Raw genomic sequence first — 24,335 nt, 5'->3', positions numbered from 1 at the left:
TAAAAAGTTTTTTATGAGTTTCGTGAACAAATGCTTGATATTTATCATTTTTTTTATCCTTACTACTTTTAGATACTTCTTACAGTCTTACTTGTCTAAAGGCTTTCAATTTTTTATGCTTTCATATTTTCTTGTCATCAAGATTTTATTGCTACTTTTTGTCCCTTTAAAACTTTTATTTATGTTTGATTTAGAAATTATTTAATGATTTTATTATAGATTTTTGGCAATCATCATCCGACCGACAACAATCTGCTGAGCAGATTTGAAAAATGCAACATGAAGTTACATATACTTGTGTTCATAGCATATAACACAATAAGATATTGATTTGATGTAAAAGTGTTTTTTCTGAAAGGCTTCTTTTTGATTTCCCAAAATTTTATTGATTTTTTCAGCTTCTTTGACTTTGTTATAGCAGTTTTCTGGCAATCACGTGTGCATTTGCGCTGGTTCACAGTTAGTAAATTCGTACTTCAAAATAATCCAAGCTTCTCCAAATAAAATCCTTTAGTTGTGTTTGGTTTTATGAAATAAAGCAAACGTTTCTCTACTGTTTTGACGTCAGAGCTTTACACCGCTAATTTCTATTTTGTAACCACCTTTGTATTTTTAGTTATGCTTCCTGACTTATCGAAAGCATGACAAATGTATTTCGCATTTACGAATGTTAAAAAATCTAATTGCAAACAGTGATTGTCTAAAAAAACACAATGACCTAAATGTTGTATAAATATATACATATTTTTTATCATAATTTGGTCATTTCTTTTCATTATTCTTCATTATTTTTTTTTTTTTTTTTTTGTTTTGTTTTGATGATTTTGACGTTTCACCATCAGAACTTGATATTTAAAAAAAAAAGGTATTGACAGATTTTCAAAGGAAACATGTTCCGTATTATTGACACACATCGCACCAAATGCGTCATAAAACAATCAAGAGAGCTGTTGATAAAGCAAATCCAAATGGTAGTAAACAACAAGTTGAAGGCTGGAGAAATAACATAATTGAGATTGAAGAAATAACACAATTGAGATTAGAGTGCCGATGAGTTGTGAATTTTTTTTTTAAATTTTCAAACAAAACCTCAGAGAGAAAACTGTGTGAAAATGTGGCTTGTAAAGCTGCTCATAGCAACACTTTGGTTTGGATTTTCTGTATCACAAAGGTAAAAGACATTTACATTTATTTCTAAAAGGGAATTTGAACAATCTTTTTTTTTGTATTTTTCTTTTTGAATCAAAATTCATCGATAATTTGCCCTTAAGTCATTGTTTGCTTTCCCGTTTCTTGGAAAACCTTAAAACTCTACAAAATGCAACAAGATTAACTTTTTTTGAACTTTTAGCGAAGTGAGCTGAAATAAACCTGCGACCTTTTTGAAAATGTTCAGTAACGCGCTGTTTAGTTTAAATAAGTTAAAGTCACAAGACCATATTTTAGATAACTTTCACTCAACGATAAAATTAAGCGAGAACAGTAAATCAAGATCGTTGTCACCGATTTTTTAAAAAAAACTTTTCTTCAAACTAATTAAATAACTTTTTGATTTCGTGTTGAAAGAATGTTAAAAACGATGGTTACAATGTTAAATAGCAAAGAATTACAGAGAAATTACAGAGGAAACCGCCGAAAAAGTAAAATAGATTTCAATGCCCTTACGATTTTTTTTAAAGAAACCATCGAGTCACAAAAATAGATTTTTTTTTTCCTATACTTAAAGTTCAGAAGAGAGAAAAGTGGGTTGAAAAAAATCAGCACTTTATTTCTACTTTACGAAAAAAACGTTCGTTAATTTTTTTTTTTTCAAAATATATAATTGCGGAGGGAACTAAACTAGGGATGCTAGGCAACGGTTGATATGTGGAATGTTATTGATATGACATGGCAATACCACAGTGCTGGTAACACTCCGCTCCAAAAGTTCTGTGTGTTTTACAGTTCATTTTAATAAGTGAGAAGTATTTGGATGGACCTAATAGGTATCTGTCGACAAAGAACTCAAGACATTATTTTTAATCATCTTTGTAAGCATGTATCGTTTTAATTATGCGTGGTTCTCTAGATGTCATTGCAATTCTGTGGTTTTCTTGATGCTGTTGATCTGCGGCGTTTTTGTGGTATAATTGTCTTTGTTTTTTTCAATTGGTCGTTCGAACTAATTTTTCTTCAAATTACTTTTGTAATTATCTAATGTTAAGTGTTGTAGCAGCAGCCTGAGGGCTAATCTCACACTAATATCAAATATTGTAAAATTGCGATTCGTGTAAATGCTAAACTGTTTTCGTTCAAAATTTCAATCGGCTTTAAAAAATGTTTAATTGTTTAATCAAATACGTTTATTAATTTTTATAAAAATCTTTGCATTCAAAATCTGACATGTAAATTTTTTTTAAATATCCACTTGGCAAAATAATCTGACCACCAGATAATCTGACCAGATAATCTGACCATCACAAGACAGCAACGACTCTGCTATAAACATCCTGCATCATGGCAATCCGCTTAAAATTTAACTCCATTATTTTACACACTGTAAACGTTCACCGGGTTACTTTATTCCTCTTTACAAAAAGATTGTGCCTGCAAAGTAACATTAGTATTGTGTTTCGGTTGAAATTCGATTTATTTTAAAAGACTAATATAGAAGTTTATATCTTATTACTTGTTGATAATGAAATCGAATTAAATTTCGTTGAATGCCTTTGTTTTTAGTTTGGATATGATGTCTTTGTTTTTAGTCGGGATTTCTCAGTGTAAAAGCAGCCTAAAAGAATGTTTTTAAACCACATGTCAATCCGGGTGTAAAAAAGACTTAACGCAGATCGCTTCAAAAGTCTCGAACAATATCTCAGCTAAGGACACATTACTAAACTCTGCTTTTTGAAATGTTATTGCTACCCATTAAAATGTTTTTAATAAAAGCGTAAAAGTTGTGTGACAATATAGCATCAAAATCAATATAATATTTACAATCCGGGTAAAAAAGGACAGAACTTAACACGAATATCCAAATTCGTTTTTACATATGCTCTTCTTTATACTATTGCAACTTGGGGAGGAAACTCTGAAAAAAAAGGAGTGTTACTGCACTCACCATTCAACAATCACATTTTCAAATTGAGATAAAAACATTTTTGGGTTACCTTCATTTTAAATGCAAAGTTAACAACTCGTTCTAAGTTAAGTTTAAAGTTAAAGATAAAAAAGTTTTTTTAAGAAAAATTATAAACAATACGAAAACAACTTTATTCATTGAAAAACTCTAATTTACCAATTTAAGTTTTTGATATTTTTCCCCTTTAGGTTTTAAATACCGACCGCGAGAAAGCTAAATTTTATTTCGTTAAATTTTATTTCAAAGTTAACAGCTCGTTCTAAGTTAAATGAAAAAAAAAAAAAAGTTTTTATAAGAAATATACATTGAATACATCCATACATTATCAATATATCAATATCATTATACAATATATTCATACATTGAATATATCTAAACTATAAGTTTTATATTTTTCCCCTAATGAGTTTCGTTTTGACCCTATAAACCGACCGCGAGAAAGCATAAAGAGCACATGGTACCTTGGCTTTTCAAAACTGAAATTTTATTTCATTGTTAACATGCTATCATTGATCTTTGAACTGTTTGTATGTTTAATAGTTTTTAAAAGTCTACAAAGCATAAGTTGCGAAGTATTAGTCAATTTTACATCAAGGTAAAAAAAGAAGAGAACACATTTAAATTAAATTTCATATTTTAAATTCAATTTCACATGTAACATTCAGCAAAAATATTTAATTCTAAATATTTAATTCTAAATTAAATTATAAATGCAACACACGCATGTAACATGGGAGTTTTTTAAATTTAGATTTATGTTATCTGTAACTTACTAAGAAATTGTTAACTCCCTTAGATAAAAATCTCATCAATATTTACATCAGATCTTGCAGTCAAATAGGTATTAAATTGTTAGTTAACAAATAAAAAACTAATCCAGGCCCATTTTAAGTGGAAACTGTAATCTTAAAAGTTTGTTAATGGAATCAGGATTATCCAGGATAGATTTTTCAGAATGGAGGCGAGCCAAATGGAATATTTTAAGGCAAATTATGTAATCATGTAAAAAACTATTAAATGAATTACTTAGTTACACCTAAAATAACTTTGGTTGAAATGATTTTGGTTGGTAAATTAAAATTGAATTCTACTTAGAAATATGTACTAAGCAATAAATATAATTACTTAGATTATATATTATGTAGTGGCATAATACAAGCAGTATTTGTATATCCACAATCATAATTATTTTTTATTTAGAACAGAGATTAGAACTGAAGATTTTAACTGTAGTAAACATATTGTTCCTGAGCCATGCAACTGGTATTAGTATTTTTGTATCATATTCTTTTAATTTTTATTTAATTTATAATACTTATATTATCATAATTATTTAACAAACTTAACTATTAAAAATTGATCTTTTTTACAGGAGATACTTAGCCTATTTTCCTAACCAATTTCGAACTGGCGCTCATGAAAATGTTGTTGTTTCAATTCATGGTTTTATAAATCCAGTTATTGTAAATATCACATTGTATGATACTAATAATGAAAATAAACAGTTTTTGTCAAAACTTTTCACAATACAACCAGGTATGGTTAATGAGTTTTTAGTTTCACTATTTATTTACTGTTCTGTATTTTATACTGTTTTTTATGGTGTGTTATTCTTTATTGTATGCCATTTGCTCATAGAAATTCCTTTAAAAGTTTAAATTATTTTAATTTACCAAAAGATTGATAACATGTTGCAGTTTTTGATAAAAAACAAAACAAAACAAAAAGAATAGACAACATCTATTTAATATAAGTTTTACTAAATTATTGCTGCCATTATTTTTGTCATAATTGCTCATAAGAAAATTCAAAACAAGCTACATAAATTTCTATGGGGAAAAGCAATCAATCGAAACTTGATTTAAACATTTTATAGCAAGCATTTTTTCCATCATAGAAGAATCAAAATCCAATGGTATAGTTAAGGTGGGACTGGTAAAACCATTAAATGAATTAAAGTCAAAAGATCTGATGGCCTTAGCTGTATGTTCAATAGAAAATAAGCCATTTATGTTTCATGAGTGTTTCACCGCTTAAAAAAAAAGGATTTAGTAAAACACTTAAGATACTGTCAGATACTGTCATATCCTGTCTTTACTATTTTTTTAGTTATAATTATATTATTTAGTTTTTGGTTGTAATTATATTATTTAGTTTAGATTTGTTTAGTTGTAATTGGTTAAAAATAACTTTTAAACTGTTTATCAGTTTGTTTATTTTTTTAGAAATTTTGAACACCCTTCCATTGTACATCGATCACAAAGCACCATCTTATTTAAAGCTTACTATTGAGGGTCGTGGTGATGTAGGGGATAATGTTTGGGTGTTTAAAAACCAAAGTAATTCTTTATATGTATCAAAACTTGGGTTAAAAGTGTTTATACAAACAGATAGACCAATATACAAACCTGGACAAACAAGTATGACTTACATTAAAATTCATGTAACACCTTGTTAAGTTAATCATTATTGATTGTAAATTTGCTTTCAGTAAAAATCTACTTTGTTAGTTAACTTGTCAAAATAAAATATTTATAAATATGAATTTTCAGTAAAGTTTCGTGTTGTGGTGGTTGACACAGAATTAAAACCACATAAAGGAAAACTAAATGTTGTAAGTATAGAAAATCCATCTGGTACTCGTATGCAACAGTGGAATGATGTGGAGCTTGATGATGGTGTGTTAAAATAATTTATAAATTTAATTTTGGCTAAATGTTGTTTTACTACAAAACAAAACAAAAATATTTTTTTTGGGGGTTTTTTTGCTCATATGTAAACCTTTCATTTTCATTTTATGAAATACTGTTTAACTTTTTTTAGGATTTACTTCATTTGAACTCCCGACCTCTGAAAAACCTGTTATGGGTAACTGGAAAATAAAAGCAGAAGTAAATGGCTACTCAGAAGCATTAGAAGTTGAAGTGAAGGAGTATGTTCTTCCAAAGTTTCAAGTCACTGTCAAGCCTCCTGGATTTATTTCAAAAGATATGAAAGAAATTGAGACTGAAGTGTGTGCTAAGTATGCAAAACATTTTTAAAACTATTTATTATAATTTTTTTTTTAATATTCACACTTTTAACCAAAGGTTCATTAAGAAAAACTCTTTTTTTCTTAATACTTAAATATCCATACTTATAAATCATTTTGAAGTAAAAAATTGAGTTAGTGTACAGGTACATACAATACAGGTCCTTATTAGAGGTTATAATCTCAAACCTTTAACTGTTCTTCATTGAAATTGTTTTAAAAATTAAAATATAATTATTTTTGTTTTTAAAATAATTTTCATGACGAATAGTAACAGTAAAAACGAAAACAATTAACAGTTATGTTAACTTAAAATTATTTAGCTGCCATTTAAATCCTATACCTATTATACTTATTAAATCTTTATTATACTTATATATTATGAGGGTTATATTTATCAATTAAGTTCCTTAAGGGGTCATTCAATGTCCTCATCAATCAAATAACAAATTTTGTAACTTTTTCAAGCTTTATCCATGCTAAGTTCACAGTACTAAAGAACAAGTTTTTAAGAAGTTTTCTTTGATTGTTACCAGAACTAATAGGAGCAATCAGTCATCAGGTTTTGATAAAATGATGATAAAAAATGGTTATTCCCATACATTTTCAGATATTGTTTTATCCAAACTAAGTATTGTTTGAATGTGGAAAATCACTACTTTTTTGTATTATTTTAAGTTCTCTCAGGTGATGGCAAAAAGTTTTATCCTTAAGTTATCGCTTTTGTTTTAAGATACTCTTATGGAAAATCAGTGATAGGGATGCTTACTGCCCAAGTTTGCAGGAAAGAAGGCTACATGTTTAATCAAAAGGAATACTGCATAGAAGTTGTAAAAAAGGCAAGTGATTATTAACTTTTTAAAAAAAAAACATCACCTTTAAAGCTAACAGATATTGATATTGATTTCAATCAAAAAGGGCAATCAGAACACATCAAATAACAATCATGATCGTGTCATCTTTGCAAATCTAAAATAAGATTAAATATTGAAGAGTGTTGCAGAAAATATGCTGATTGTTGTTTTATTATTATCATTATTATTGTTATTATCATTATTATTATTTTTATTATTATTATTATTATTATTATTATTATTATTATTATTATTATTATTATTATTATTATTATTATTGTTATTATTATTATTATTATTATTATTATTATTATTATTATTATTATTATTATTATTATTATTATTATTATTATTATTATTATTATTATTATTACTATTATTATTATTATTATTATTATTATTATTATTATTATTATTATTATTATTATTATTATTATTATTATTATTATTATTATTATCATCATCATTATTATTATTATTACAGTTTTATTAAAATTTATTTATTATTGCTATAGCATAGTTTTTGTTACTATATACCATAACATAGAAATATTTTATATTATTGCTTTTGTCTTTTGTTTACCTTTTGTTAATATAGCATATACATTGTAACTTGTATAGCTTTACATATTTTTTAATAAAATGTTTAGCTAACAAAACCTAAATAAAATACAGTTTCAATTGTTTTTCCAGAACATAAATGTTTCTAGGATTGCCAGTGTTTGTGAGGGGGTGGGTAAGGCACTTGGAAAGGTGCAATACTTGGCAAGAGGGTACTATGATATGCCATGCATTGCAAAGCTGATCTGCAGGGAAGGGAACTAGCTGATCTTTTTTGGCAGGGTACCTGGGATGTTTTTTTATATTCTCACATAGTTCTTTTAAGACAAAATAACTTAAGTGGTACCATTGCCTTTTTTTTTCCTTATTATTTTGTTAATTTTACTTTTGTTATTTTGTTATTCTATTACTAATTTAGTTTTATTACTTTATTATCTTATTGCAATTTTTTTTTTATTTTATTTTTTTTATGATTATTTGAATCTTATCTATAATCCTTTTACCTTGTTACAATCTGCAGAGATTACAAACACAAGGATTGAATTTTGAAGCTGCATTTTATCCATGATTTGAATATTTTTTATGGTTGACTCATGTCATCATTTGAAAGTTTTAATTTGAAAAGTTAACAGTAATTTAGTATCACTTTTATTTTGTTAGATTGATGGATGTACAACATTCAGCACATTGTTAAGCTCATTGGTTGGTAATGCAACATATTATCGGTGGAATTATCCAACATACAGTTTTCATGGTCAGGTAAGGGAAGATGCAACTGGAGTTGCACTAAACTCATCAGTTGCAACAATGTCAATGGTGAATAATCCGATTGAATTAAGTTTTGAGAGCAGTGAAGTATTTAAGCCAGGGTTTCCATTAACTGTTAAGGTATTTATACAGTTTCTTAAATAATATTCTGTTTTTGATACTTGTTTGAAAGTTTTTTTATTTTTTGAGTTATATTTTACTAGCCAACTAAGTGCATAAATTTATTCCTATGTTAAAGCTTTTAGCAAAATATGTGGATAACACTCCGGTAAAGTCAATTGTTGTAAACATCACTGCTTATACAACAGGCTTTTATAATTCTCCTGATTTATTGAATAAAGCATTTGTTGTCACAGATGGTTCTTTGAATGTTGTACTCCCAGAAATCCCATTTAATGCTCAAAGTATTACTTTGAGAGTAAGTAACAGTAAAAATATTTTGAACTGTTTTTTTAATGTTTTTTTTTTTTAATCATTTTATTCAATTTCAAATTAACTTGTTTATTGCTACTGAAGTTAATTGGAAAATATATTATTAGTTATATAACTATATAGCATGGTTATGTAACCATATAGCATGGTTATGTACTATATAACCATGATATTCTTTTAAAAAGGCAACTTATCAAAGACCAAAAATTGTTGATGTTGAAGAAAGTGATTGGGAACGTCAGACAACAACTGTTAAAACAATTGATGCATGGTACTCTCCTTCTCATAGTTATCTATCGATTGAAAAACCTAAAACAGCAGTTAAAGTAGGGATCATTTTGTATTTTCCATAAATTGTTAAAAGTCACATTCAAAAGTGCAAATTGTTTAAATTTTTGCTTAAAAAAGTGTTTCTTTTATTTTTGTCATATTTGCTCATAAGAAACATAGCACATTTGTTTTTTAAAATCATAATACCACATAATACCATAACACATAATTTAATGAACTAATAAAAACTTTCTTGTTAAAGTGTTTATAGTGTTTTGTTTTATTTTGCAGAATGGTAGCGAAGCAGAGATAACTGTTCACTATACTTCAGTTGATAGTTTACCTATAGAGCGAACAATCTTTTATTCGGTATTCTATAGTTTTTATTCCTAATTTGGATTATATACTTAAGAAAAAGTTCACAGAAATATTTAGGACAGCTTAACTTGCTTTTTTTAAGCTTATGTGTACTGGAAACATTCAAGCATCTGGAATTATGAAGACAATTTTTGTTGGTGCCAGTTCTACCAATACACCAGCAACTCAAACAACACAAACAACTTCTACTATTCAGCTAACAACCCCTACCACTTCTACAACAACAGCTGAAACATCTTTTAACAACACATCTGATGTCTCTTTTAACAGCACATCTCGTGTCTCTTTTAATTTCAGAAAATATTGGGTTACTGAAGCGCCTGTAACTCGACCTTCTCTACCATTACAGTATAGTAAAAGTTACTTCAATATTAAATTCAATGTCACTTCAAAGATGATGCCACTTTGCCACATGCTAGTGTATTACTTGTATGGAAATGAGGTGGTTGCAGATAACGTTGATATCAAAGTTGTTAATGAATTTGAAAACAAGGTGTTTTTTACTTAGTTTAGTTAAGTTTCAACTTTTTAAAAATGTGTCAACAAGTTTTATACTGGTTGACAATTGACAAGTTCTTTTAATATCTTTGAATTTTTTAAAATTTAAAAAAAATAAAGATTTATTTTTAGTTTACAATAGAATTCAGTAATGAGGAAGTCCGTCCTGGAAATAATGTGAAGCTGACAGTAAAAGGTTCCCCAAAATCAAGAGTTGCTATTGCTGCTGTCGACAAAAGCATCCATTATCTTGCTAAGGGAAATGATATCAAACCTGAAAATGTAAGCTATTAATCAGTTAAATCATAGTCATCATCATATATGTATATATTTCTGCTAGGGTGTTTCACAATGTAGGGCAAAAAAAGTATGCAGAATATTTGCAGACTTCGTTAAAGTCATTTTTTGCCTAAGTCTATTTTGTATTTATTTTTTTGTCTAAGTAATTTTTAAGACATGTATATAAAATTTCATGAAGATTGGATTTATATTTAGTGGTCGCACACTTTGATAGCTTTTTAAAAAAATGTAAAGTTGTCAATATTTATGATATTTTTGGAAAAAATTCCAGCCATGGTTATGTAAAGCAATTGCATATTAATTAGTTTTATAAGATGAAATGTCTTCTCTTGTTTGCTTGGTGATGAGTTTTCTCAAATACCCTTGGTGATGCTCAACAAATTGTTTTTGTTGTTTGTCTCTGACAGATTCCTAAAAAATTTTCAGAACTATTCTTCTTTCTGCAGTATCATTGACCACCTTAAGAGCATTGAGATGATGCTGTTTAGAGAATCACTCCAGTATTCTGTTGTAATGGATACCAAACAGTTCAAAGAACATTTTGTATTTGGTAACAAAATGGGTAATATCTTCTCCTACAATGGCTTTTAATTTTAATGTCTTTTATCCTCTAATTGCTTCAGTTCCTTTTTTTGGTGGTTTGGTTCCCAAACTTTGAATTGTAATTTCTTTAAATTTCTCAGTAATACATTCATCCAAAAAAACAAATCCCACATTTGTCTCTGACAAAAACCAAAGGTGTCTTTTGCCAGCTGTGATAGTACTTTTTTTGATATCTGCATCTGGGTAAGTGTTCAGAAGCTGTAGCAAATTCAGATCATTCTTTGGAGCCTATGGACTACCAGTTGCCTTGTGCTGAAAGCAAACATAAATGAGACTGATTTCATGTTGAGACATGTTCAATTGTTTAGTAAATATGACTGATGCAAATCTCCTGGGATCTTTAGACTGAAGTCATTTTCAGTCTGACCCCCTAAGTAAAGAGGTGAGAGCTGTAATAACTCTTTTTAGTCTTCTCTTGGGTGATTTCCATCTTTTAGTGAACTTTAGGTGCAGTTAACCATTGTCATGTATTGTAAATCCTTGAACAGGACTTTCTTCATCCAACATTATTGTATAACAAACCTCTTAACATAGCCCACAAAATTTTGAACTCTTATAAGATCTGGATATCAGGATTACTTTATAGCAAACTACTATCAAACACTCTTTTCAATATTAATTCATGGCTATGACAACAAGCTAACCGCAATTATGTTTACCTCTACTGATCACCCAAGCTCAGTAAATGGTAGATGGAGAATTTGTGAAAAATTGTGGCCAAGGCTCTTTTCAGTAACTATAAATGAAGAATTTGCTTGTCAAAAGAAAGCTGTTCTCAATTCTAAGTGATGAGTGTCTGATGAAGAGGTTTTACTTTAGGAGTTAGGTGCATTTTTTTTTGTTGCAGGTGGTGAAAATGTGACCTCCTTGTTCCTAGGTGCTGATGAAGATGCAGGTGATCCTTAGAATGGACTCATCCAACAAAATTGATGAACTCATATGATCTTCTCTTTGTTACTTAAGAAAATCTTTGTCTTCTTGTAAGATGCTTGTCATGTCCATCACATTTTGTTGAGAGTTTTCAAATTTAATGATGTCATCTTTTAAAATCTGCTGTTTCATATTTGCTCTATCTCTAGATTTTTCTTTACACAAATTTTGATCTTCTTTGTACAAACTCTGTGCACCAGCATGTAGTTTATCCCCTGTTTTACTAAGAATATTTACTTCCCTCCAAACTTCTTGTAATTTAACGCTGGCAAGTTTTGTAGCCTTCAAAAGAGTTTCTTTCATTTCCTTGTAATGAACATTAAAAGTATTTTTTCTTTTGAAGTATGCTAAGATTCTAAAAACTCATCATTGCGCACTTTTTTTAATAACTGAAACCTCTTTTAGTTCCTATTTTCAAGCTTAATTAACCTGCAAAAAAAAAAAAAAAAGAAACTTACATGAGAAAAATAGAAAGAAAACATACATTAATACAAAGCACTTTATTATTAGAAATTTTACTAATTTGAGATAAGTAATCAATTTGTACAACTTCTATGTATTGTCAAATCATAATGAAATTTTGTATATATATCTTTTGTACTACTAAAATTCAGGGCAAAGTTATTAGAAAATCACAATTATACAAGCAAAGTTATGTGAAAATCACAATTTTGGAATCAGTTATATTTTCGTTTATGTTTTTTTCAATCTCAGTGAATGAAGAAACTACAAATTAGTTCATGAAATATACTTTATTTAGTTTTCTTCACAAATATTTCTAAACAAATAGAAAACTTAACAAACATTAAAAAGTTAAATTATAAGGTCTTTATTATTTTGCACAAGTTTCAAACTTTGCGTTCATCAAAATAACCACCACGTTTCTTCATTACTGCTTCACATATTCTTGGCATACGAAAAATTTATTTGTTTAAAGCTTCCATGGTTACAGCTTTCCAAGCCTTTTGCAGTAACTCCCATAAATGTTCCTCAGATTTTACTTAGAATTACTTCACATACCGGTCTATTTCATCCCAAAGAAGCTCAATGGGATTGAGGTCTGGTGACTGCACAGGCCAGCCCATTAAAGTAAAGGTTTTTTCTTGTACTAGTTGATTCAGATAATTTGTACAAAGTTTAGATTTGTGTTTTTGGTCATTATCTTGTATAAAAACAGGCTGGCGTCGAACCACCATTCAATGAGCTTATGGAATGTCATGATTCTCCAAATTTTCTCTGTATTGTTCCTTTTTCATAATTCCACAAACTCTGATCAAATCTCCTATTTTGTGACCTGCAAAACAACCCCATACCATTATTGAACCTCTTCCATGCTTAACAGTAGGCACAATGCACTGCGGAATGTAGCATTCATTCTGGTGCCGGCATACAAATATTCTTCTCTTATTGCCAAATAATTCAAACTTGGACTCATCGCTCCATACTACTGTTTTCTATTGTCCAGTTGGCATGTTTGCGAGACCATTGTAGTCGTTTCACCTTGTTTGCTTTCCTTAGCAACGGTTTTTTGGCAGCAACACGCCCTCTAATTCCAGCTTTCATCAAACGGTTTCTTATTGTCCGGACACAAAAAAATTTTTCAGCAGTTTCATTGTATTCTCTCATTATTTGTGGAGCTGTTAATTTTCTGTTTGACAAAGATAATCTCATAATACAGCGATCACCATGTTCATCTATCTTTCTAGGCTGTCCAGGTTGTGGTAAGTCACAATATTGACCAGTTTCCTTGAAATGCTTGATTGTATTGTGAACTCCAGTCTTTGATATTTTCATTCTTTCGGCAATTTTTCTTTCTGAAACACCTTCTTCATCAAGTAAAACAATGCGAACTCTCTGTTCAAAACTTAATTCTGGAACTGGAGAAATTTTAGTACAACAAAATAAAAACTAAAAAACAGTTCAAATAATACAATATTTGTATATTCATTTGCAAGTCATTATATACTATATTGGATCTACATAAAGTATCTACAAGAAGCCACCAATGAGAAAAATTATATATTCAATATCAATTACAAGTCATTAATCAAAATTAAGTAACAGTTAAAAATAATACTTGTATTGTCTTTTATGTTGGAAGAATTTGCTTATGTACTTTTGTACATAAGCAAATTTTTGGGTGCAAAAATGCCCATATCCTATTCTATCCACTTATTTATTGTGCTCTATTTATTTTTGATCCAAAGATAAAGAAGTGCAAATTTGATAATCAGATATATTTATTTTTGAAATGTAAATACTGTTTTTAACCGCTGGTCTCAAATTGCCGGTAGTGTATGTATGTATGTATGTATGTATGTATGTATGTATGTATGTATGTATGTATGTATGTATGTATGTATGTATGTATGTATGTATGTATGTATGTATGTATGTATGTATGTATGTATGTATGTAGGCATGTATGTATGTAGGCATTTATGTAGGCATGTATTTATGTATGTTGGCATGTATGATATTTTGTGCATATCTGTATGTCTTATACTTGTATACTAATATTCTTATATAATTAGTTGTTAAAAATACGAGAAGATTTGGATATTTATCCTGGATATTTGAACAACTATAACAGATGTCCCTGGTATAGAAGGAAGAGGAAAAGTATTTTTTATCCTGGATATTCTTCTCATAACTTTGTTGACTCTGAAAAAGCATTTACTGTAAGTCGCATTTTTTTTTTTTTTTTTGAGAAATCTTGAAAGTGAATGTGACGATAATTTTGAAACTTGGTTATTTTTAGTAGTCAAACAATTTATGAATTCTTTTATTAATTTGATTTATGAATTCTTTTATTAATTTAAGTTATGAATTCTTTTATTAATTTAATTTGTTAATTCTTTTATTTATTAACTTAATTTGTTCTGAGTTATGAGAAAGCAAAAGGAAGCAGTTAAAGTTTGGTAATGTAACAAAGTAACAAAAATGAATCTAAAAAATGATCAAGCTTCACATAAAACAGATTTTGTGTTCACATTGAACAGGAACACAAAACAGATTTTGTGGTCCTGTTCAATGAAACTGATGTTGTCAATAAGTTGGAGGATGCTTCATTAATGCTTTAAAAATAACTTGAAGTAGCTTATATCTTTTTGCTTTCAGCTACGGTTGATACAAAATGCGGAAGTTTTTTTATTTACAGTTGTAGAAAGATTATTTAATTATAATTTTTTTTAAGTTTATTGCTTGGTTAAAAATGATCACAATGTGCTAGTTTTTCAAATTTCTACAAGTTTAATTTAACAACTACCACAAGTTTTATTTAACAACTCTTCCTTATTATAATGATCAAATTGTTATGAACATATCTTTCAAAATCTGTAATAATGCTGAGTTAACAAATCTGGGTAATCAGTGCTCTATTGTCTGTCAGAATCGATCTGTTGACATGAGTTTATCATAATACTGATATTATGCAAATAATCTCATTTTAACTTCTCTTTAACTTATTTAATTTTATTTTAACTTCTCTAGAAGCTATTTATGCTCCATGTATATTTTTCTCATTTTTCAAAATAATTCTTCTTTTAACATGGCTTTATAACATTTTTTCAAGAACACTCGTTTGATAGTCTTAACATCATTACACATTGATGTTCGGCCGTGCTCTAACCAACAAGTTGCAGTAGCTTATCGAATTGGCACAATGACAGTAGATACATATGTTCAACCAGGTAACTTTTAGTCAGATGTTAATGTATTGAATAAATATATAGTGTAAATGACATTAGCAAATGTAATAATATCAGTAAATCTTGCTTAAACAGTTAAAAAATTAAAAAAATGTTTAATATGATTTATAAATAGTTTAAAAAAATGATATAGCAATAAAACATTTTCCTTCAGACTTTAGTTTAAGTTTTTAAAGTAATTTCTTTGCCATCTTCATCATCTTTTAATCTGCTAAATCTTTTACGTTGTCTTCTACTTTTATTTTCTACTCTCAAATGTTGTCATCTCACAATTTAATCTTATTGAAATGGTTTATTTCTTTGTAAGTTATTTTAAAAAATGATAATTTTCAGTAACTAGTTTATAAATAAACAATTTTACAATTTAAAAATATTGTAAAATTGAAAATTTTCCAAGAAAGGGGAAGAAATAAGTTTTTTATCCAATTTCTTTTTTCAACATAAAACTTATATTTTGTTGTGCGAGATTTTTTGATATTGCTGTTAATAAAAATATGAATTATGATTTTCTTTAGGTGAGGGGACAAGTGTATATCACTGCTAAATCCCCTCCTCTTAGATCTCCCACTTAATATTTACTTTTATAAATCTTTCTATATTTAAAACTCTAACTATAAAGAAATTATGAAAAATATGTAAAATTTGTCAAATTTGTCAAATTTGTCAAATTTGTCATTGGAACCCATTACAAAAAAAGACAAACATCTTTTGAATGAGAAGCAATACTATCAGACTCATAGTCAAATAAATGCAAGTGCTCATAAGACCATTAGTGTTTATTTTGCTACATTTTAATATTTTTTATTTGACAATTTGATCATTTGTAAAAGGAAGTTAGTTTTTATGACCGCATTTGTGACCACAATTTATGACCACATTTGTGATTTAGCATTTTTTTCTTAGTGATTAGATTTTCTTTGATAGATCATGAGCAGTAGTCAATTTGTATATTTTTTAATTTCAATTTGTATATTTTTTAAATTAATGTTGAAATATTAAATGTTTGTTTGAAAGAGTGACAAAATTTATTGCAGTTGGTCACAAAAATTCTAGTGGTTTTGAGAATTTTTGTTGCAGAGTATAGGTGTTCAAGTATATTCATCCCTTCGTATTGATCCTCGTCCATGTTCAAACCAATATGAAATAGAAGCCCTAGAAGATTCTGTTGAAACAGGTTTATCATTGGAAAAAACTTCAGGTAAAAGTCAGTCAGCCTGATTAATCAACAAATTAGGGCTTAAAAAATTTTTTTTCTTTGTGAACTTTTTGCCTACAAGAGTTGACAACATTGTTATTATTTTAAACATTGTGAACGCAATTCTACAAATTTACAGTTTTATTAGTTTTGTTGGGATTACATTAGTGGTGGAGATCAACAAGTCAAAATCAAGTCAGCTCAAAAGTGATGAAAAAACTTGTTTAGGTTTACATAAAAGGATTGTTGTTAATGTTTCATTTATGGAAGCCTGAATACAGGTCTATATTCAGGCTTCCATAAATGGAGGGAATTGAAAATCTTTCTGTTATTGCATATTTCTGTTAGTATTAGTTCTTATAGTTTTTATAGTTTTCAGTCAGGTTTCACACAAATAATTTTTGTCAAAAAATTATTTGTGCGAAATATTATTTGTGCTTTTTTATGCTTTTATGGATACTCATGATCAGGTTTTTACTTAACATTTGATTTTTATGACAAAATTTCTTTTTAAAAGATAATTTTAGCATTTTGAAAATAACCCACAATTAAAACGCTACAGCTGGTTCAAAGGTTAAAAAATTACAACTGGTAGTTTTTAGTTAATGTAACATAAAATGTATGATTTCTTTTTAAAAGATAATTTTAGCATTTTGAAAATAACCCACAATTAAAACGCTACAGCTGGTTCAAAGGTTAAAAAATTACAACTGGTAATTTTTAGTTAATGTAACATAAAATGTATGTTACATTAACATAAAATGTATGATTTCTTTAAAGAATGTGAGAGTACAAGTTTTATCTTCACTGCATCTTGATGTTCGACCTTGTTCAAGAAGATTATCGTTTTCTGTGACTCAAGCAAAAATGAAGTTTTTTCCATTATTAAGTTTTCGCACTGGAATGGCTGGAATGCCTCAAAAGATCTCACTCACATCTGGATTACAAGAAGGTATGATGATAATGGAAAAAATTAATCTACTGTCAGGTAAAAATTAAGAAGAATGGTTCTGTTGTAGTGCTGAGTTACGAAGATTTTTGTAATGGAATGCAATTGCAACAAAAATTTTCAAAATGTTAATGCATGTTTTAAATTAGTTTTAAATATTTGGTTAAGTTCAGTCAGAAAGGGTATATAGAAGTTGCGTAGCCTTTTTTTTTTGTTTATAAAGAGTTAAAATATTTTTTGTTCCACTTAGTTTAACTTATCTAAGATAAAAAATAATTTACTACTTTTGTATGTTTTTTTCTTAACTAAAGTTATTCTTAACAAAGGATTAATTAACTTAAGAAAAAAAATCTTATTAAATCCCCTTAATTCACTACTTTTCACCAAAACAAAAAACGTTAAAACATTAAAATGGCAAAACGTTGTTTGTTCTATTTAATGATTTCAGGGTTTCAATCATTTAAATTAAATTTAACAAATTGTTTTGCAAACTTCTAGTTTTTTTTTCTAAAAGCCATTCTCATTTGTAAACTTTTAGTGAAGAACACATAAATCTTAGAGAAATTTTAAACCTTAAATACAATTCAGAAATAACTAATAATGAATAATAATGAATAATTAACAATGAATAATTTCAAAATTGGTTTCTGGTAATTAAAATAGGTTAAAACTTGGTATCTTTTTTTGGGGTTGTCTTGATTACTTGGCATATCTAGATTACTTGGCGTTATTTAGATTACTTGCTAAGTAATTGATTAATTAACTAATTAAGCTATATTACTTAGATCTTAATCAAAGTAGTATAGAATCTATAATCTTCTCAGTTTAGTTTTTGATAACTTAATCTACATAATAAAAGTTAAGCATTTGATCTTATTTGATCTTCAGCACAACATCTCATTTGATCACCGGAATTTTTTTTTGATTTTATTTTACAAAAGATGTTTTAAATACTAATTTTATTCATGTCTTTGTTGAAGTTGCGATGTGTATTCATTTCTTTCTATTCAGAAGGATGCAATTGATGTCATCTAAAGAGTCAGCAATGTCTAATAAATAATAAACTTTTTCATAATTTTTTTTTTTACTTTCAAAGACAAAATGAATAAGGTATTAAAATATTCTTGTCTCAATCTAAAATTGTTTTTGATTCTTCATGATTTTGAAAATGATCTTTCTGATGACTGATTTGGTACTTAAATTGTGAAATAGATTTGCGTGTTGAAAATAACATCACTTTTTTTTCACAATTTCTAGTGGGCATTTAATTTTTTCCAACTTTTACATAAAAAATAAAAAACACTTTTTAACACCTAAGTTAATAAAATCTGTTAAATGTATCGAGTTTCAAAGTTCATAGTTGATTTAAAGATTTTGTTTGTTCAATGAAAATAATATTCTTTGTGGATCTTTTTTATTATGATATCTATTTTTATTACTTGTTAACTTTTCTATTTATGAGTTCTTGATAAAGTGCATTTGAAATGTATTAAAATTATTCAAAGATTTTAAAAATATCTCATTTGATGGTTGTCTTAAAAAGCTTCTGAATATTTGTAAATTAATGGCTGGAAAATGATAGTGACCCTCTGAGAAAAAATGATATACTTCCAAATATCATTTCTATAAAACAATTATGCTTTTACATTATTGTATGTACTAATGTTGGCTATTGAAATGATGATTACCAACTTGTGCAACTGTCTAGTGGAGATCAAAGTGTTTTTATAAGTTATTCTATTCCCCCCCCCCCCTCTCCATACATGCCCCTCTACATACAATTTCAAATCTGGATTATTTGGCAAGTAAACTTTGAAATGAAATTTGACAGAATTTCAGAACTGGAAGCATGTTTTTGATGTGGTTGTGATGGTTGACACTGCAGTATGGCAATCTTCATTGTTTTCTTGTGTTTAGACACTAGCTTCTGATTCTTCTTGAATTTCTTAAAGAAATGTTGTAAGATAGTCATAAAATTCAGCTGTTAGCTAACAAGAAATGTTGCAAGATTGTCATAAAATTCAGCTCTTAGGCTAATAAAACTTTTAAAGGATCAATTTCATTTTCCACCCATATTATATATCAAAAGAGTTGCATGAGTCAGAACTAAAGTGGTGTGAGTCATGTTGCAGTTGTTTTAAGTTGTGTTTCGTTTGCTTTATAAACGTACCACTATGTGTAACTATTTTTAAAAAGATAACTAAACTATTACCTAAATTATAAAAATCTAAAAAAAAGTTTTCAAAAAGTGTGATATCCATCAGTTTATACAGTTTGTATATAGAAAATGTAAAAAATCTTCCTCGTTTTTTTGAAAATCTTTTTCAGACATTGTTTCATTTATTACAGTTACATCTAGTGGAAAAAATGTTGTCTCCAAGTCAGAAACTAAACCAAGAACAGAGTTTCCTGAAACCTGGTTATGGACAGAGGAGCGATTGTAAGTATATTTGAAATGTTTAGACTTTTAAAGTACTATGTTGACATCACAAAATTAAAATCAACCTTGATATTGGTTATAAATTTTAAATTGTAGATCAGAAAATGGAACTCATGTTTTTGATGTCAAAGTACCAGATACCATCACATCATGGTATGCTAGTGGGTTTGCAGTCTCTGCTTTGACAGGCTTGGGAGTTGCAACACCTGTAGAGTTACGAGTGTTTCAGCCTTTCTTTGTTTCTCTTGTATTGCCATATTCTGTCATTCAAGGAGAAATTGTGACTGTTCCAGCTGCAGTTTTCAGCTATGTTGATGGAGCATGTATTACAGTAAGTTCTATTATTGTTTTTATTACATATTATAATGTTACTAAATAGTTCTAAGAAAATTGTAATAAGTTATAAGTTTTGAATAATAAATTATGATTATAAAAAAAATTCTTTAGGTTCATGTTGCATTAGGATTTTCTAATGATTACAAAATTATTGCTGGACCTAACGCAAAAGCATGTATCTGCAGTGGTCGCACTGCTACAGTTTTGTTTAAGATACAACCAAAAACTATTGGGAAAATTTCAATCCATGTAACAGCAAAAACATTATCAGAAAATGTTTGCGCTGCTAATCGGCGGTTTGATAACAGTATCTCTTTGACTGATATTTTAATAAAGAAACTTCTTGTAGAACCAGAAGGGCTTAAAGAAGAATATACATTTTCAAATTTCTTTTGTCCAAACACATCTCCTGAGAAAGTCTTTAAATATTCCTTTAATCTTGTGTTACCAGAAAACGTTGTAAAAGGCTCTGTTTACTCAAAAATAACTGCAGTGGGAGATATTATGGGTTCTAGTTTAGAAAATCTTGATAATTTACTTGCCATGCCCAGTGGATGCGGTGAACAAAACATGTTAAAGTTTGCACCAAACATTTTCATCATGAATTACCTAAGAAATACAAAGCAAGTTAACGATGAAATAAAAAACAAAGCATTGAACTTCATGAGAACAGGTTTATTACTGGTTTATCTATTACTTTGAAAGATATTTTTTTTTGTTTTTTGTTATTTTTTGTTATTTTTTGGTGTTTTTCAGATTTAGTAACTGTAACCTTTTCAGATATGGCATTCTCATATACGCTTAGACCTTTTTTGACTAGGTTACCAGCGTGAATTAACATATAAGCATTCTGATGGATCATACAGTGCATTTGGTGAAAGAGACAGTGAAGGGAGTACATGGTATTTCTTTCTTTATGCAACAAAATTTTAGATGCAACAAACTTCATTTTGTTTTAAACATTTTTGATGAGACGTTGCTTTCAAATGTAAAAAATTGTTCTAGGCTGACTGCATTTGTACTTAAATCTTATGCACAAGCTCAACCTTGGATAGATGTTGATCAGGAAGAAATAAATGCTCCAGTAAAATGGTTGCTGAGAAAACAAGATGGTGTTGGTTGCTTTCCCACCATAGGTAACTTTTAGTTTTTGTTCAATTTGAATGCTGAAAATGAAGGCTCATTTTTTTTAGATCAACATAAATGTTCTTTTGTAGGGACATTGCACAACAAGGCAATGAAGGGTGGAGTAACAACTCCTGTCACACTTACAGCTTATGTGGTGATAAGTCTCTTAGAGGCTAATATTTCTGCTAATCACTCACAACTAGTTATTGCTTCTAAATGTGTTGATGATGCACTAAGCAGTATCAATGATTCCTACTCACTTGCAATTATTGCATACATGTATGCAAAGATTGGGAACTATAACGCATACCAATCTGTAATGAAAACTTTGGATAAACTTGCAATTCGTAAAGGTGAAAAACTTTTCTAAGGTTTTATAAATTGATTCTGCAGTTGGTGATATGTATGTAATATAAATATATATAGATAATACGTATAAATTAGTAGAATATTATTTAGTTATTTAAAGGAAAATAACTTTTTCCTTTATAAAAGATGGTATGGTGCATTGGGAAGAAGCAAAAAAACAAGAAACCAATACTGAACCATGGAGCTATCAAGCTCGATCAACAGATATTGAGCAAAGCGCCTATGTGTTATTAGCTATGTTGGCTTACGGAGGGAGTAATGCAATCTCAGATGTTGTTCCAATTGTGAGATGGTTATCAAAGCAACGAAATAGTTTAGGAGGATGGTCATCTACACAAGTTCGTTTTTTTTAATTTACGAATACTCATATTCTAACAATGTTTCTTTTTCAGTTATCTAAATTTGATAAGAACAAATGGATTTTTTTGAAAGCTGTTTTAAAGATAGTTTTAAAATACATTTTTTAAGGACACAGTTCTTGCCATGCAAGCATTGTCAGAGTTTGCTGAATATAGCTTTGGAGCGGCCCAGAACATGAAGATAGATATCAAAGCAGGAGATAGTTTTACTCATACCTTCAAAATCAGCAGGAACAATACTCTCGTTTCACAACGAATAGAGGTAATTTTATCAGCTTCTTGATGATTAACATAATCAAAAAAAATTTTATATGTTAAATTTTACTATAAATAATTTTCATTGTGATAAGATATAAGACATAGTTTTCTGTTCAATAGGATGTCCCTGTTCCAAGTACAATTGAAGTTGTTGCTACTGGTGATGGTTGCTCGCTAATACAAGTAATTTTTAGTTTTGTAGTTAAGACGCTATTTTTCAATCTAACTGATGTTTAGATCGTTATTTAATATTTAATTTTAGACAACTGTCCAATACAATGTCAAAGAAGCTGTTATTAAACCTTCATTCCGACTTTCATCATCTATAACGACTATTAATGAAGCTACAGCGTCCAAATGCAAACCTCAGAAAATTAAAGTTTGTGCTTATTATTCTGGTGATGGTGATTCAAACATGGCCATTATTGATGTACAAATGATATCTGGCTTTGAACCTAACAGAGAGTCACTTGATAAGGTTACATGATTGGTGTAATAAGTAATGATTTTCTTTAAAAGAACCAAGTTTAGTTTTTAGAAGAAATAATGGTAACGAAATGTTTAAAATAGATATATTTGAACCATTAAAAAATAATTTTTTGATATTTTTTTAATGGTTAATTATATTTATTTTGTATTTTTTGACTGGCCTATTGATTTTGGATAAATATTTTTGCATGCGTTTTACTGCTCAAGTTGAACAAGCAATGCAAACGTAATTCCAAATAAAAATGATTTTTGCGTTTGTCATAAACCATGTTAAATTAACTGCTTCGTTGTCATGGTAGCTCCATCGTTGATAATTTGCTAAAATTATTTTTTAGTTACTTATGCTTAAAAATCGCGTTGATATTGAAGCAAAGGTTAGTTTTTTGTAAAAATATTAGTTTTTGTTTATTTAGTCATGCTTCTTTAACTATATATCCATCATCAGTTAAATTTTTTATTATCGACATTTTCCTTAGTTCTCGATATTTCTTAATAAACACGTGTTTTCGCGTTTCAATTAAGGTTGGAGACAACGAAGAAGAAACAAGTATCAAAGACATTGAAGTTAAGGGAAAAAACGTTGTCTTCTATTTCGACAAGGTAAATGTGCTACCATTTTGAGCAAATGTAACATATCAATAGTCTAAAACCATAGTTGGAGCTGCACAGGGTTATCTATTAAAAACTGTAGGGTAACTTTTAAGCTAATATATTAAAAGCAGTATCGTCGATTTTTAGATCAGTAACAGTGGTAGTTGTGTTGCGTTCCGCGTCGACCAAATAACAACAGTGCAAAAAACGAAACCTGCCGCTATCAAAGTTTATGACTACTATGACACAGGTTTCTTGCAAATAGTTTCATTTTTTTCCAATTGTATTTAATGCTAAATAATGACTTTTTAATGCTAAATAATGACTTTTTAATGCTAACTAATGACTTTTTAATGCTAAATAATGACTTTTTAATGCTAACTAATGACTTTTTAATGCTAAATAATGACTTTTTAATGCTAAATAATGACTTTTTAATGCTAAATAATGACTTTTTAATGCTAAATAATGACTTTTTAATGCTAAATAATGACTTTTTAATGCTAAATAATGACTTTTTAATGCTAAATAATGATTTAAGAGCCAATTAAATGAACTTAGAGACTTTTTCTTTTTTTTTTCAAAGGTAAATCAGCTACTATTTTGTATGAAGTGACAGAACAACAATGCCTTGCTTAAAGTTTGATTAAGAAAGATGATACGAGAGAGTATTCTTATTATAAAAGTGTTTGGAAGAGAAAGGGCGTATGAGTGGTTTTATGAGAGGGCGTATTGTAAAATTGTTTTTGGAAAGTATTAAAATGA

The 24,335-nt window shown here is 28.4% G+C and overlaps 1 protein-coding gene across 6 annotated transcripts; it reads left to right on the top strand.

Moving 5' to 3' along the window:
• Positions 1–840: 840 nt before the first annotated feature.
• On the top strand, positions 841–24,335 carry LOC145187927 (alpha-1-macroglobulin-like). Of its 6 annotated transcripts, none has more exons than XM_090094716.1 (29): positions 841–1,171; positions 4,322–4,384; positions 4,494–4,657; positions 5,347–5,541; positions 5,674–5,799; positions 5,945–6,143; positions 6,886–6,991; positions 8,228–8,455; positions 8,574–8,753; positions 8,953–9,093; positions 9,329–9,406; positions 9,498–9,908; positions 10,046–10,195; positions 14,281–14,427; positions 17,432–17,603; positions 19,950–20,040; positions 20,137–20,371; positions 20,488–21,049; positions 21,197–21,278; positions 21,382–21,512; positions 21,594–21,857; positions 22,000–22,211; positions 22,342–22,494; positions 22,611–22,673; positions 22,753–22,968; positions 23,315–23,353; positions 23,502–23,579; positions 23,718–23,820; positions 24,157–24,335. In XM_090094716.1, exons 1-29 carry the CDS (start codon positions 1,113–1,115, stop codon positions 24,207–24,209), a joined length of 4,701 nt encoding a protein of 1,566 aa, XP_089950842.1. In that variant the 5' UTR covers positions 841–1,112; the 3' UTR covers positions 24,210–24,335. The 6 variants fall into 6 exon arrangements, with proteins under 6 accessions (XP_089950842.1, XP_089950869.1, XP_089950878.1 ...); XM_090094743.1 differs by lacking the exon at positions 17,432–17,603 and adding an exon at positions 16,534–16,654; XM_090094752.1 differs by lacking the exon at positions 17,432–17,603 and adding an exon at positions 15,321–15,438.

This window comes from Hydra viridissima, unplaced genomic scaffold, assembly GCF_058129835.1.
Source record: "Hydra viridissima isolate aposymbiotic clone 2 unplaced genomic scaffold, HvirCarnegie_v1 scaffold_1, whole genome shotgun sequence".
Classification (NCBI taxonomy): Eukaryota; Metazoa; Cnidaria; class Hydrozoa; order Anthoathecata; family Hydridae; genus Hydra; species Hydra viridissima.
Note: the sequence above shows the minus strand (reverse complement) of the source record. Positions and strands in the feature narration are given on the sequence as shown.